We start from the raw sequence: 13,324 nt of genomic DNA, 5'->3' as shown, positions 1-13,324 counted from the left end.
TTTTTGTTTGTTTGACATAAATATCGTTCAAATAATATATACAGTATTATTGTATTTTGAAATTCTAGTTAATATTCTCGTGAATTAATTAATTAATTAATTAATTAAATAAATACATTATTAATAATAATAATAGTTTTTTGTTTTGTTTTTAATATATTTATAGATATACAGTATATTATTATTTTTTTTTTAAAAAATTAAATATTATTATTAATTACGGTATTGAAACAAAAAATTAAAATAAAATAAAAAACAGTATTATCTATATTACAAATCTGAATTACAATATACTGTATAATAATATTTTTAATTTTCAAAATTAATATATTATAGTATTATAATGTATTTATAAGAGAATAATTAAATTATTGAATATATAAAAAAATAAACTTTTAATAAAATAGTTAAAAGTTAATTTATTTAAATAAGCAAAATTAGTCTAAATTAGTTGATCTGTATTTAAGTAACGATTCAATTGTTTTATATTAATTTATCTAAAATAAAGTTATAAAATATTTTCTTAAATAATTATAATATTGAAAACTAAATACTAAATAAAACAAACAAAGACTTAATTACCAATCAATTGATGAGAGATTTGTTTATTAAACAAATAAAACAATTTAACAAAATATGGATTTTATTGTTTTTAAAAAAAAAATTGAACAAAAAAATGTTTTAAGTATTACATATAATAATTTAATAATAATAATTGAATGAAAAAAAATTAGAAAAAATATCAATAAATAATTAATTTTAACAATAATTCAAATTATTTTTTTTTTGTAGTTGAATACAATGTGTGCGTCTCTATAGTGTATATAAATTATATTTGATTAAACAAATCAATAAAAACTATTTGAAACTAATTTTAATATCAATTGTTTTCATCAACAAAAAAAAAACTTTTTTGTTGCCCAAAAAAATGAAGGGTTTTTTAAATAAAAAAAATAATAATAAGTAAATCACAAAATTTCTAATTTAATATACAATTATATATAAATGTAAAACTATCTGGATCATTTTAAAATCACTTAAAATTAAATGTTATATTTTATGTAATAATTAAAATTACTTTATCAAAGGGATATTATCTTTTTTTTTCAATATACAGTATTGTATAACAAATATTGAGCCTAAAATATATTTGTTTTTTTTAATTAAGTAATTAATTAATTAAAAAATTTATAAATTACCATAAAGTTAATTAATTATATATATATATTTATCAATAAAACATGTCACCTAAATAATTTATTTTCTCATTTATTTTTTGGTTGTTGTTGAAAAACTAGTCTATAATTTGATTAAAAAATATATATAATTATCAATACTTAATTGATTTAATGGGATTATTTATATGATATTATTTGATAATAATAATATTAATTGATAATAATTAGATTAATAAAAGTATACCCAAATAATTAATGTACAGTACATAATATACAGCAAATCTATTACAATGAGAAAGTGAGAGATTATTATTATTATTATTATTACAGTATAAGTTATTTACCATAAAATTTTTTTATATAAATCTAATTAATTAAATTAATCTGGATTTTTTGATAAATAAAATTAAAATAATTAATTTTTTCACACAATTATTTGTTGTTGTTTTGTTTTCATAAATAAATTAAAATATGATATACAAATTAGTATATAAATATATATATATACTAGGTAATAATAATAATAATAATAATCATAATAATCAGTCCAAAAAAAATTGTTAACAATTGATTAATTCAAAAAAAAGCCTAGAGTTTTGTGTGTATTTGTTTTTTAAAAAAATATTACCACAAAATAATTATATATATAAAATAATTATAATAATTGAAATATTAAAAAATTAAATTAAAACATTTCAGGAACCGTTTAAATATAAGTAATAATAATAATAATAATTAGAATAATATTATTAAAAAAAAGTGTAATAATTATTATAAATGAGTGAAGAATTTATGAGACAAAAAAAACAATTAATTAATTAATTAAATAATTAATAAAAATATATAAATAAATCAGTTGTGTGTGTGTGTTGTTGATTGAAATTAAGTTAGAATTAATTCATTATCGAAAATATATATATAATAATAATAATAATTAAAAAAAAATAAAATCAAACAAACAAACAAAAAAAACAATTTGTAATCAAAAAAACAATTGCTGTATTTTTTTTCATTGAAAATGTTATTTTTTAACACAAATGTATTGCTTTTTTTAATAAATCTAAATATTCAACAAAAAAACTATTGTTTTGTGTTTTATTTCATCTGATTTTTCTTCTTCTTCTTTTTTGATCACACTTTAGATAAACTACTGGATGTGTTGTGTGTGTGTGTCTGTGGTTTGGTTTTGGTTGTTTGGGTTGACATCAATGATGGACCGATTTGTATACATTGTGTGGCGAAACCACTGTTGTCGACGACGACTGGTGTTGCTGTTGTTGTGGCGGAAGAATCAGATTTTGTGGTGAAGCGACCGCATAGTCGCCAATCATTAGGCTTGTGTTAACCGGAAAGCTGTTGTTGGCTCCGGCATTGAAAACGGAAACACCGACAGACGATTGCTGCTGTACTGTATTGGCCGATGAAGAGAATAGCGATGGAGAGATACCGCCGCCAATAGAACTGGTCGGTACTTGGGCTGCCACTGGCTGTACAACCACTTGCCGATGATGATGGCTTAGCGGACTGTTGCGGCTCTGATGGGAGGCGGCATTCGGACTGACCGGCAGTGAACATAGATTTTGAATCAGTTGGCTCTGTGGTGCCGATGCTGCTGCTGATAATGGCATCATATTTCCGGTAATCATCGGTTGTTGGCTGTGATTGTGTTGCTGATGGTGTTGCTGCTGATGATGATGACCAGCGTAACCATTGTTTGGGGCCTGTATTTGCATACTGTTTATCTCAATAACAGATGAATGATTACCGCCGGTAACACCATTGCCGATGCCATTCATAACAACCATTCCGTTCTGGTTTGTTGCCGACTGATTGGTTGAAGCGTCCAATGTTTGCCAATATTGTTCACTCGGCGACTGATCATTACAGCCGGGCGGCGGCTGCGGCGGTTGACCCGTATATCTGAAATACGGATTCTTCAAATCCAGCGAATTGGTTGCCTTATCGATGCGGCCATAGTTTTCCACACACAACTCGATGTCCACGTTATAGCTCTGCCTTTTGTTCGATACCAATACCACACGACCCGATAGTGTTTGTCCTTTTTGGACAAACAATGGTGTATCGACCAGACATCGGACCTATTAGATTAGTATTAGTATTAAAATCAATATAATCCTAACCTCAACAACAATAAAACAAAAACTACTCGTTCATCGCATACCTGATACCAATGTGTTAGCGGCTGTGTCGGCGCTGTCGACAACCAAACCGTTTGCTGCGAACCGAAAAAGGCAACATCAAACCAAAAGGCCAGTCCGTGTACTTCGTCCGTCTGGAGCATCGAAAAACTGAACGGTATATCGATTCGATGTAAATCTTGTTCGTCAGCTTTGGTAAAGTCGACTGAATAGCGAAACGATTTGGCCGTACATATCCTGACATCGAATGTATCGACTACTGGCTGATAGAAGTATTCTTTAAGGGCCGCACTTCTCAGACTTGACAGATCCACTCCGTGAAAGTTTTGCTGAAACCAGAAGTTAGCTTTTGTCAGCTGTTTTTTGTGTCGGAAAAGTAAATGGAAAAACAAGACATTAGTTATCTAATCATCTGATCTCAGATGATTGTTGTGATCAGTTGTGATCACAACAACAACAACAACAACAACAAACCTGTTCGACATAGAGCTGCGAATCGCTGAACGGCGCTATATGTAGATCGCCTCTCGATGGAAACATTTTGCCATTGGGTGCCAACCATTTCTTTGCGTGCAAATATGTTTCAAGCATACGCTCGTTGAACAACATATAGCCCATCGGTTCCGATATAATTATGTCCACTTGTTCGCCGAGTGTGATCTCTTCGATTTTACCGGCAATCACTTGGATCCGATCGGATAGCTTATTAGCGTAGACCAACGTTTCGGCGTGTTTGGCCATCGATGAGGCTTCGACAGCGTAGACTTTGCGTGCGCCAGCTTGGGCGGCAAAAAACGATAGTATACCGCTACCGGCGCCGACATCGAGCACTACTTTATCTTTAAAATCCTCGATGTTGGCCAGTATTGCCCGCTGATAGGTCGACGTACGGATGAAATCTTGCATCATATTCTGCTGCTGCGATAGATAGCCATAAAACTGGAAGTACTGCGAAGCGGATGATTCATCGGTACGCTGCGAAAACACCGACTCTTTGCGACCGTATTTGAAATCCGTAATCAATTTGTTGAACACCTGGAGATCGGAATCCCGGGCCTGCGATTGTTGTTTTCGACGGCCAAATTCCAGTACAAATGTCCTGTCCTTTTCGGTAATAGCAAAACCGTGTCGGCCAAAGACAGCCGTATCCGACTCTTTGTAGACTTCGATGTCGTACAGACTGTTGATGGCATTGGTGTCGACGCCGGTGTTGTTGCCGACGCCGACGCCGGTGACGGCACTCTTGCATCGGATCAATAGATTATCGCTTTCGTCGATCACCTGAATCCGAATGGTATGGTTCGGAAACTTTTCGATCAGTTCATCGGTATCTTCGTTGAGCTCTTTAACTAAAACGTCTTCAAAAACAACGGCCATTATGTCTTGTGTTGTGTTGTGTTGTTGTAGTAGTAGTTGTTGTCCTATCGGTTGGTCAGTCAGTCGGTCAGTCAGTAGTTGTCTGAATAGTTGATCGGTAAGTGTGATCTATCGGGTAATCGGGTGTCCACACAACTATCGGTAGTTTTCGGTAGCAGTAGAGAGAGATATGAGATGTCAACTGAATCTAAACGCCGTAAACAACATTGGCTTCAAATATATGTAACAATCAAACGGTTAGTTATAGTCTTCAATAATACTAATAATTAATTAATTAATTAATTAATTAATAATTATTTCAAAAATTCAAATCAATTAATCAATTAATTTAATAATAATTTAATTGTTGTTTACTTTTGTGTTGTTTTTTTGTTTAGTCGCGCGAAACACTCATTAAAAAAAATACAATATTATTATTATTATTATTATTATTATTATTACTTATAATATATATTTATATTATTATTATTATTATTACTATTAGATATCATTTATATTATTATATAATAATAATAAAATGTATTATAAAAATCAAAATCAATTGTTTTTTGTTTGTCTATCACTTTATATGTATACTGTATTTCCAATGCACACAATGAACAGTGCGATACACACACACACACACACACACACAATACTAATACAGTCAACACTCGCTATTAATAACACACACACACATAAATGTAAGTTTTAATTATACAAATAATATATTAATTAATTTTAATTAATTATTTTTGTAAATTTTTTTTTTATCAATCAATTGTAATATTTATTTTTTAACATTTTGTTTTGTGTGTGTGTTTTAATAAATTTTTATTGTAAAGTTTAATTGCATTGCATTATAAATGATTTATTATTTAATATTTATTATGGGTAGTAAACTGTATTGTACAGTATATAAAAATAACCTCTCTTAAATTACGTTACCCGTTTTATTATTTATTAATTTTTTTTAAACATTTAACATGCACAAATAATTATTACAGTATATTGAATAACTATGATAACTAAGCATGCTAGAAAAACATTAATTTAATAATTGTTTTTTTTTAAAAAGTTGCTTGTATAAAATAATAATTAATTAATTACTAGAATTTAATAACTATTATTATTATTATCTCTAAATTTAACTATATTAAATTTTTTTAAATAATTTAATTTTAATTATAATATTTTTCTAAATTTTTGTTTAAATTTTTTTGTTGGAAATTTACTACATTGACAATTTAATCATTTACTATATGTATATATATTTATTAAAATTTATTGATAATTTTGACTACTATTACACTATTTTTTTTTTTTAAAAAATTAACAGTTTTTTTTTAATATAAATATTTATTTTTATCTATCGATAATAACTGTGTCGATGACCATATTAGACAATTTTTTTTTATAAAAAAAATCAATGTCAATTAATATAATTTACTAAACAAAATAAAAAATGTTATTTAAGAAAAACGTAACAGTATTTTAATCTAAAATAATTTAAAATTTTTAAATTTTTATTGATTAGATTTTAGTCTAAAAAAACTAATTAAGATTATTATTATTCATATTCATTAAAACACGTGGTGTTGTATAACTAATGTGATAATATATAAATATTTTTATTCATATTTAATATAAAAAATTAAAAAACTAAAAAATATTTTTATTAGTAATTCAATATTTTTTAGTTTTTGTGTGTGTGTGTGTGTGTGAAAAAGTATGTTATAAATTAATTTATTTTATTGACCTTGATCATTGAACTGCTAGTACAATAGTATTAGTAGTATTGATTTATTATTTTTTAATTTTTTTAAACAAAGCAATAGGATCTCCCTATTAAATTTTATTTTATTTTTTTTAATTAGATTTATTATACAAGTGTAGTATTAATGTGGGTAATAATAATAATAATAATACCATATAAGTTACATTGTTTAATTAATTAATTAATTAATTAATTAATACAAAAAAAATAAAATAATTATCAAAAAAAATGATAATGAGATAATATAGATTATAATTATTATATATATATTATATACAATTGATAATAATTGTAATAAAATTAAAATATCTATAATGTTAATAATCTATATGATAAAAAACCATATATAATTATATGTATAAATATTTTTAAAAAAAAAACTAAATTTTTGTTTTAAAGTAACAAATAATAATATAATTTGTTATAAATATTTTTTCTTAAAAAATTAATTTGCAAATTGAAATTAAAAGATAAATATTTTAATTAACTAAAAAAAATGTTAGAAATTTTTATTAACATTTATATATATATATTTATTATTAATAGTTTTTATTCTGTGTGTGTGTGTGTATGTGTGTATGTGTGTATGTGTGTATGTGTGTATGTGTGTATGTATGTATGTGTGTGTGTGTGTGTGTGTGTATGTATGTGTGTGTGTGTGTCTATGTGTGTGTTTGTGTGTGTGTGTGTTATCAGTTAAGCCATTAATTGTTTCTAAACTACTAATAAATATTTTTATTATTATTATTATTTTTTTTTATTAAGTTACTTAATATAATAATAATACTGTAGTAATAATAATTAATTTTTAATATTTTGTATATACTACATATTCAATAAATATTTAATATTATTATTAGCATTATATAAAATATAATATGACTTTTCAAAATAAACATTAAAAATCTAGAAAACAAAATAAACAATACATGTACAATTTTAATAATAATAATAATAATAATATAAAAAATGTTATCAATAGGTTATCATAGCATTTAATAATTAAAAAAAATAAAATAATATAAATTGTATTAATTTATTTAATGCATACTATAAATGCATAGTAAATACAAAAATTATTTTTATAGATACAAACTAAATACTAATAATACTAATAAAAAAATATTAGCAAGGTTATTCATTTTTTTTATGTATTTAATTAGTGTTATCGTTAAATAAATAAAACAAAAAAATTTATCTAGATAAAAACTCCAAGTTTTTTGTTATTTATAAAAAAAAACTTATTGTTTACTGTATTATAATTATTTGATTATTTATTAAATTAATTATTTAAAAAAATTGATATTTTTATTTTATTTTTGCTATTCATACATACATTCTCTCTCTCTCTCTCTCTCTCTCTCTCTCTCTCTCTCTCTCTCTCTCTCTCTCTCTCTCTCTCTAAGTACTGTACAATGTATTTTTAAAAATTATTTTTAAAGTTTTTTTTTTAAAATAAGTACATAAAATAACTCTATGCACATTTTTTTGCTAAGCTATTGGTTTTATATTTTCTAGTAACGGGTTGGTTAGGGGTTTTATTAAGTGACGGTTTGGTTATTGAATATATAGAGTCTAGTGTAAGTGAGAGAGAGAGAGAGAGAGAGAGAGAGAGAGTGTGTGTGTACTCTATAAGCGGCGCACACTTAATAGAGTAGTGCAAACTCATTGTAATTTATACAGTATTATACGTAACTAGAGTAACCTATAATATTTGATTAATCCTGGAAATTATTATTATTAGAAATTAGACAGAAATTATAGATTTTTTTTAAATATTTAATTTAACAAACAAAAAATTAATTATAAATTAATTTCTATAGTATATTAAAAAAATATATTTTAGTTATATATATAATTGTTGTTTTAAAAAATAATTTCTAGGATAATAAAACAAATTAACTAGTTTTTTTTAAATTTTCTAGATTATCCAAAATTGACCTATACTGGTGGCCACTCTGTATACAGTATATAATATATATACTGTAGTTTTATGTGTGTGTGTGTGTTTGAAACGCATGTGTACTGTATATAACATTTAAGTGTATATTCATTATAGTCTAACAGTGTGTGTGTGTGTGTGTGTGTGTGTGTGTGTGTGTGTGTGTGTATGTAGTACTGTGTGTATATATTGTTAGCTATTTGTCGGCCATTTATTTTTATGGTTAGTATCAGCAGTACTGACTGTACTATACTCTACAGTACATACAGTATATGCAGTGTATAGTATTAGTAGTCTAATACCCACACATATATAAAATACATACACACACACTGTATATGTCTAACTAAAAATAGTGTACATATTATTATTATTATTATTATTACTGTATTACTGTATGTATATATTATTAGTAATATTACTATAATATTATTAGTGTATGTTTTACTGCACACTATATATATATAGTATATACAGACAGTAACTAAAAATATATAATACATTATATGATATTATAATATAATATAATAATAACTGAATCTATCGTTCATTTTGATTGTGCGTTCAGTACTGTTAACAACAACAACAACAACAACAACTCATTTAGTATTTTATTATTTATTTATTTATAATATTTTGTTTATTATTTATTATTAATAATAATATATAAACATCAAGTGTTTGGTGTGATTATTGTGCAGTTGTTGTTGTGGTTGTGATTGTATAGTCATCGTTGTCTTCATCGTCGTCGTCGTTGTTGTCGTTATCCTCTGGAGGTATATAAACACAGTGTGTTGTTGTTGTCGTTGTTGTGTTTGCATCACATTATTGGACATTAAAAAGACGTTGTTGTTGTCGTCGTCGTTGTCTTCGTGGTATTGATCCCATCGAGAGAGAGAGAGAGAGAGAGAGAGAGATATAAAGAGAGTCATCATCATAACCATCAACTACTGTGTGTTGAATATATCCTATCAATTGATATCAACAATTGTTACCACCAATTGATACCAACAATTGTTACCACCAATTGATATCACCAATTGTTACAACCAATTGATACCACCAATTGAATTGTTTGACTGAATTGTGGTATTATAGTTGATATCCTTGTCTCACACACACTCTCTCTCTTAATAATCTTCTTAGTCATCGTTGGTATTGTTGTTGTTGTTATTGTCGATAATAATAATGAGCTCCGAAAGCGATCTAAACATCGATAGCATAATTAGCCGACTCCTCGAAGGTATGACCTATTAATTGATTGATTAATGATATTATGATATATATCTATTGACCATCCGATGACTGGATCTACTATAACACACACACATACATACATACAGATAGACAAAAAAAACCAATTGATCCCATGATTTTGTTTGCCATTAGATGGGACACCATTAGGTGTCCATAGATTTTATTTTTAACGATAATATATGATAATTAATTGCAATTTATTTTTTTAGTTAATTTATAGTAATTTTAATAATTTATTTTATTTTTTTGTTGATTAAACATTTGTTAATATTTTTTATTTTATTTTTTTGATAGTTTTGTTTAATTAGTTTTTTTTTGTTGATTAAACATTTGCTGATAATATGATATTTTTGCATAAATATTATATTTTTAAAAAAATATTTTAATGGTGTGAAAATAAATACTATTTAATTTCTATATAAATATATGACTAATAAATTTCATCAGCTAATATATATGTATTTATCATAATACTAAAAAAAGTTATTTATATCATATATACTGTATAATCATATAATTTATATATATATATATGATATGATACTAATAAAAATCAAATATCATTAACTATTGAATGAATAAATTTTGTTGAAAGTGTTAGCAAAAAAAAAATAAATAAAAATAATAATAAATATTTATATATATATTTATTATGATATATCATTGATTGCAAATATTATAGTATTAAATATTACTAATAATAAAAATTGAAATCTAAATGAATTGGCATTTTTTTTGTATGTATTTTTCATTTAGCAATTAGTTTAGCTAAAGTTAATTAAATGTTAAGTTACATCTATTTTTTGTTAATTATAATAATTTGTAAAAGTATAATAATTACCATCAACTTGAAACTAATAATAATAAAAAAATTATAATTGCAATATAATTAAATAGTAAATTTTTGCTACCCCCCCCCCCCCAAAAAAAAAATTATCTTCCCCTCACTAATCACTGAATTAAATTGTATTCAAAAATATCAAAAAATAAAAACTAAATATCAATTTTTAAAGTTATATTAAAAATTTTTTTTTTTGTTTATTTGTATATATAGTTCGCGGTTGTCGTCCGGGAAAGACTGTCCAATTGGCCGAAGCCGAGGTCCGCGGACTATGTCTAAAGTCACGGGAAATATTTCTCAGTCAACCGATTCTATTGGAATTGGAAGCGCCGCTCAAGATATGCGGTAAGTGTTTGCTGATGGGGACAGTTGCCTCTCTCTCTCATATTTTATGATTGATTGATAAAAATCGACATAACTTTTTTTTACTAAAATACTATCATTCATCCATCCTTATATGACACCCGAAACCCCAATTCAGGTGACATTCATGGCCAGTACACTGATCTATTACGGTTGTTCGAGTACGGCGGCTTTCCACCCGAAGCCAACTATCTGTTTCTCGGCGATTATGTGGACAGAGGCAAACAATCGCTGGAAACTATCTGTCTATTGTTGGCCTATAAGATAAAATATCCGGAAAACTTTTTCCTACTCCGAGGCAATCACGAGTGCGCTTCCATTAACAGAATTTATGGCTTTTACGACGAATGTATGTATCTATCGGTCGATCCGATCCGATCCGGTTTTTTGGTGGTGTTTCCACCATCAAAGTCGAGTCGCTTATCTATCTATTTATTTTTTGTTTGTGTCTCCCTTTCCTATCTCTCTCTCTCTCCCCTATTGTCACTACAACAGCAACAACTGTTGTCATAAATCATTTGATATGATATGATATATAATGTTTTGTTTTCATTGTTTTTTTAGGCAAAAGAAGATACAATATTAAGCTGTGGAAGACATTTACAGATTGTTTCAATTGTCTGCCAATCGCTGCTATTATCGATGAAAAGATCTTCTGCTGTCACGGAGGTAAACACGACAGTCTCTCTCTCTCTCTCTCTCTCTTTAGTTGTTTTGTTGTCTAATGTAATAATTAATAATGTTTATTGATTGATAATACCCTTTCCACACACACATATACACCAACACCCCCAGGACTATCACCCGATTTGCAATCAATGGAACAAATTCGCCGTATAATGCGTCCGACTGACGTACCCGATACGGGCCTACTATGCGACCTGTTGTGGTCGGATCCTGATAAGGATGTCCAGGGTTGGGGCGAAAACGATAGGGGCGTATCGTTTACATTCGGTGCCGATGTTGTCAGCAAATTCCTCAACCGTCACGATCTGGATCTGATATGTCGGGCACATCAAGTGGTTGAGGATGGCTACGAATTTTTTGCCAAACGCCAATTGGTTACATTGTTTTCGGCGCCGAACTATTGCGGCGAGTTTGACAACGCCGGCGGTATGATGTCCGTCGATGAGACACTGATGTGCTCTTTTCAAGTGAGTAATTGTGTGTCTATCTTTAGCATACAGATCCTCCCTGAGCGCGCCTGCCTTGACCTCAATCAACGCTATGTGTGTGTGTGTGTGCTATCGATAGATATATAGTACTGTAATATCAGTTATTTTTAGCCGCACATAACTTTTGACATTTTTTTAAAATAATTAAATTTTTTTGTCAAATTGTAATTTTTTTCTTTTTTTTTGTTTTGCATTTATTACCCGAAAAAAATACTAACAGATACTAAAGCCATCCGAGAAAAAGGCAAAATACCAATACGGAGGTCTAAACTCTGGCCGACCGGTAACACCGCCGAGAGGACCGGTCAAAAAGAAATAGTGTATTGATTTTTTTCAATTATTATTATTATTATTACTAAAAAAAACAACCGATTTTCAATTAATCAATTTCAACAACAAATATATAGTTTAAAAATTAATTTTCAACAACAAAATAGTACGGTAACTGAAAAAAACTGTTGTTTATTTAGGATATCAAAAATTAATTATTATTATTATATGAATTTTACTATCACAACAAAATTAGATATAACTAATTAAAGACAACAACAAGTATATTGTAGTTATTTAAAAAATAAATAAATTAGATTATTAACTAATTACATAATAATACAAAAAATAAATACATAACTATTTTTATGTTTAAACACACACACACAAACACTTAACTATATATTATTATTATTATTACTACTAGTAATAGTAGTAATAGATTTTAAATTATTTAATTTGAAAAAAATAAGATTTAATATTTGATTAGTTTTTTTTTGAATATCTATTTAATCATCACATTTGTAAACTGTGTTATTTTTTCTCTCTCTCTCTCTATTTCTAACTATATATACAGTATATTATAATTTTTAGCCAAAAGTTGTTTTTAATTCAACAAACAAACAAATATTAATTGTAACAAAAAAAACAAACAAATCTTTTGGTATATAAAATGCTATTTTATGAAAAACAACAACATTTGATCAACAAATAATAAAAGTATTTAAAATTTAAAAATTAAAATTAAACACTAAAATATATATATATATAAATGATTGAAAACAAAAAATAATAATTTTATAAAACATACAAAACACTTACACACAAATATAATAATAATAATAATAATAATAATAATATTTCTATTATTAAACTGTAATATTTGAAATCGACAACACATTTATAACAACAACAACAAAATGCTTAAAATATTATATATATATATATAATTATTATTTTTTAACTATAACACAAAAACATTGAAATGAAAAAAACTATGTCAAAC

At 26.5% G+C, this 13,324-nt stretch overlaps 2 protein-coding genes across 2 annotated transcripts; one reads left to right on the top strand and one right to left on the bottom strand.

Moving 5' to 3' along the window:
- Nucleotides 1-2,157: 2,157 nt before the first annotated feature.
- On the bottom strand, nucleotides 2,158-5,128 carry LOC128952509 (histone-arginine methyltransferase CARMER-like). Its single transcript, XM_054297916.1, has 4 exons — nucleotides 5,069-5,128; nucleotides 3,812-4,924; nucleotides 3,361-3,693; nucleotides 2,158-3,277 (listed from the first exon to the last, which is right to left on the bottom strand). The coding sequence occupies exons 2-4, from the start codon at nucleotides 4,712-4,714 to the stop codon at nucleotides 2,384-2,386; spliced, it is 2,130 nt and encodes a 709-aa protein (XP_054153891.1). The 5' UTR covers nucleotides 4,715-4,924; nucleotides 5,069-5,128; the 3' UTR covers nucleotides 2,158-2,383.
- Nucleotides 5,129-8,967: 3,839 nt separating this feature from the next.
- LOC128952294 (serine/threonine-protein phosphatase PP1-beta catalytic subunit) lies at nucleotides 8,968-12,715 on the top strand. Its single transcript, XM_054297658.1, has 6 exons — nucleotides 8,968-9,655; nucleotides 10,724-10,855; nucleotides 10,992-11,222; nucleotides 11,438-11,542; nucleotides 11,669-12,027; nucleotides 12,269-12,715. The coding sequence occupies exons 1-6, from the start codon at nucleotides 9,601-9,603 to the stop codon at nucleotides 12,365-12,367; spliced, it is 981 nt and encodes a 326-aa protein (XP_054153633.1). The 5' UTR covers nucleotides 8,968-9,600; the 3' UTR covers nucleotides 12,368-12,715.
- The last annotated feature ends 609 nt before the right edge of the window (nucleotides 12,716-13,324 follow it).

The sequence above is a fragment of the Oppia nitens genome, unplaced genomic scaffold (genome assembly GCF_028296485.1).
Source record: "Oppia nitens isolate AA-2021 unplaced genomic scaffold, nextdenovo-longstitch-racon4-pilon3 scaffold1_pilon_pilon_pilon, whole genome shotgun sequence".
NCBI classification, from domain to species: domain Eukaryota; kingdom Metazoa; phylum Arthropoda; class Arachnida; order Sarcoptiformes; family Oppiidae; genus Oppia; species Oppia nitens.
Note: the sequence above shows the minus strand (reverse complement) of the source record. Positions and strands in the feature narration are given on the sequence as shown.

Coding starts and splice junctions, on each gene's coding strand:
- LOC128952509 (XM_054297916.1), bottom strand. CDS start 4,714: ATGGCCGTTGTTTTTGAAGACGTTTTAGTTAAAGAGCTCAACGAAGAT. Junction 3,694..3,811: donor CGCAGCTCTATGTCGAACAG/GTTTGTTGTTGT, acceptor CACAAAAAACAG/CTGACAAAAGCTAACTTCTG. Junction 3,278..3,360: donor CGCTAACACATTGGTATCAG/GTATGCGATGAA, acceptor CTAATCTAATAG/GTCCGATGTCTGGTCGATAC.
- LOC128952294 (XM_054297658.1), top strand. CDS start 9,601: ATGAGCTCCGAAAGCGATCTAAACATCGATAGCATAATTAGCCGACTC. Junction 9,656..10,723: donor AATTAGCCGACTCCTCGAAG/GTATGACCTATT, acceptor TTGTATATATAG/TTCGCGGTTGTCGTCCGGGA. Junction 11,223..11,437: donor TTATGGCTTTTACGACGAAT/GTATGTATCTAT, acceptor TTGTTTTTTTAG/GCAAAAGAAGATACAATATT.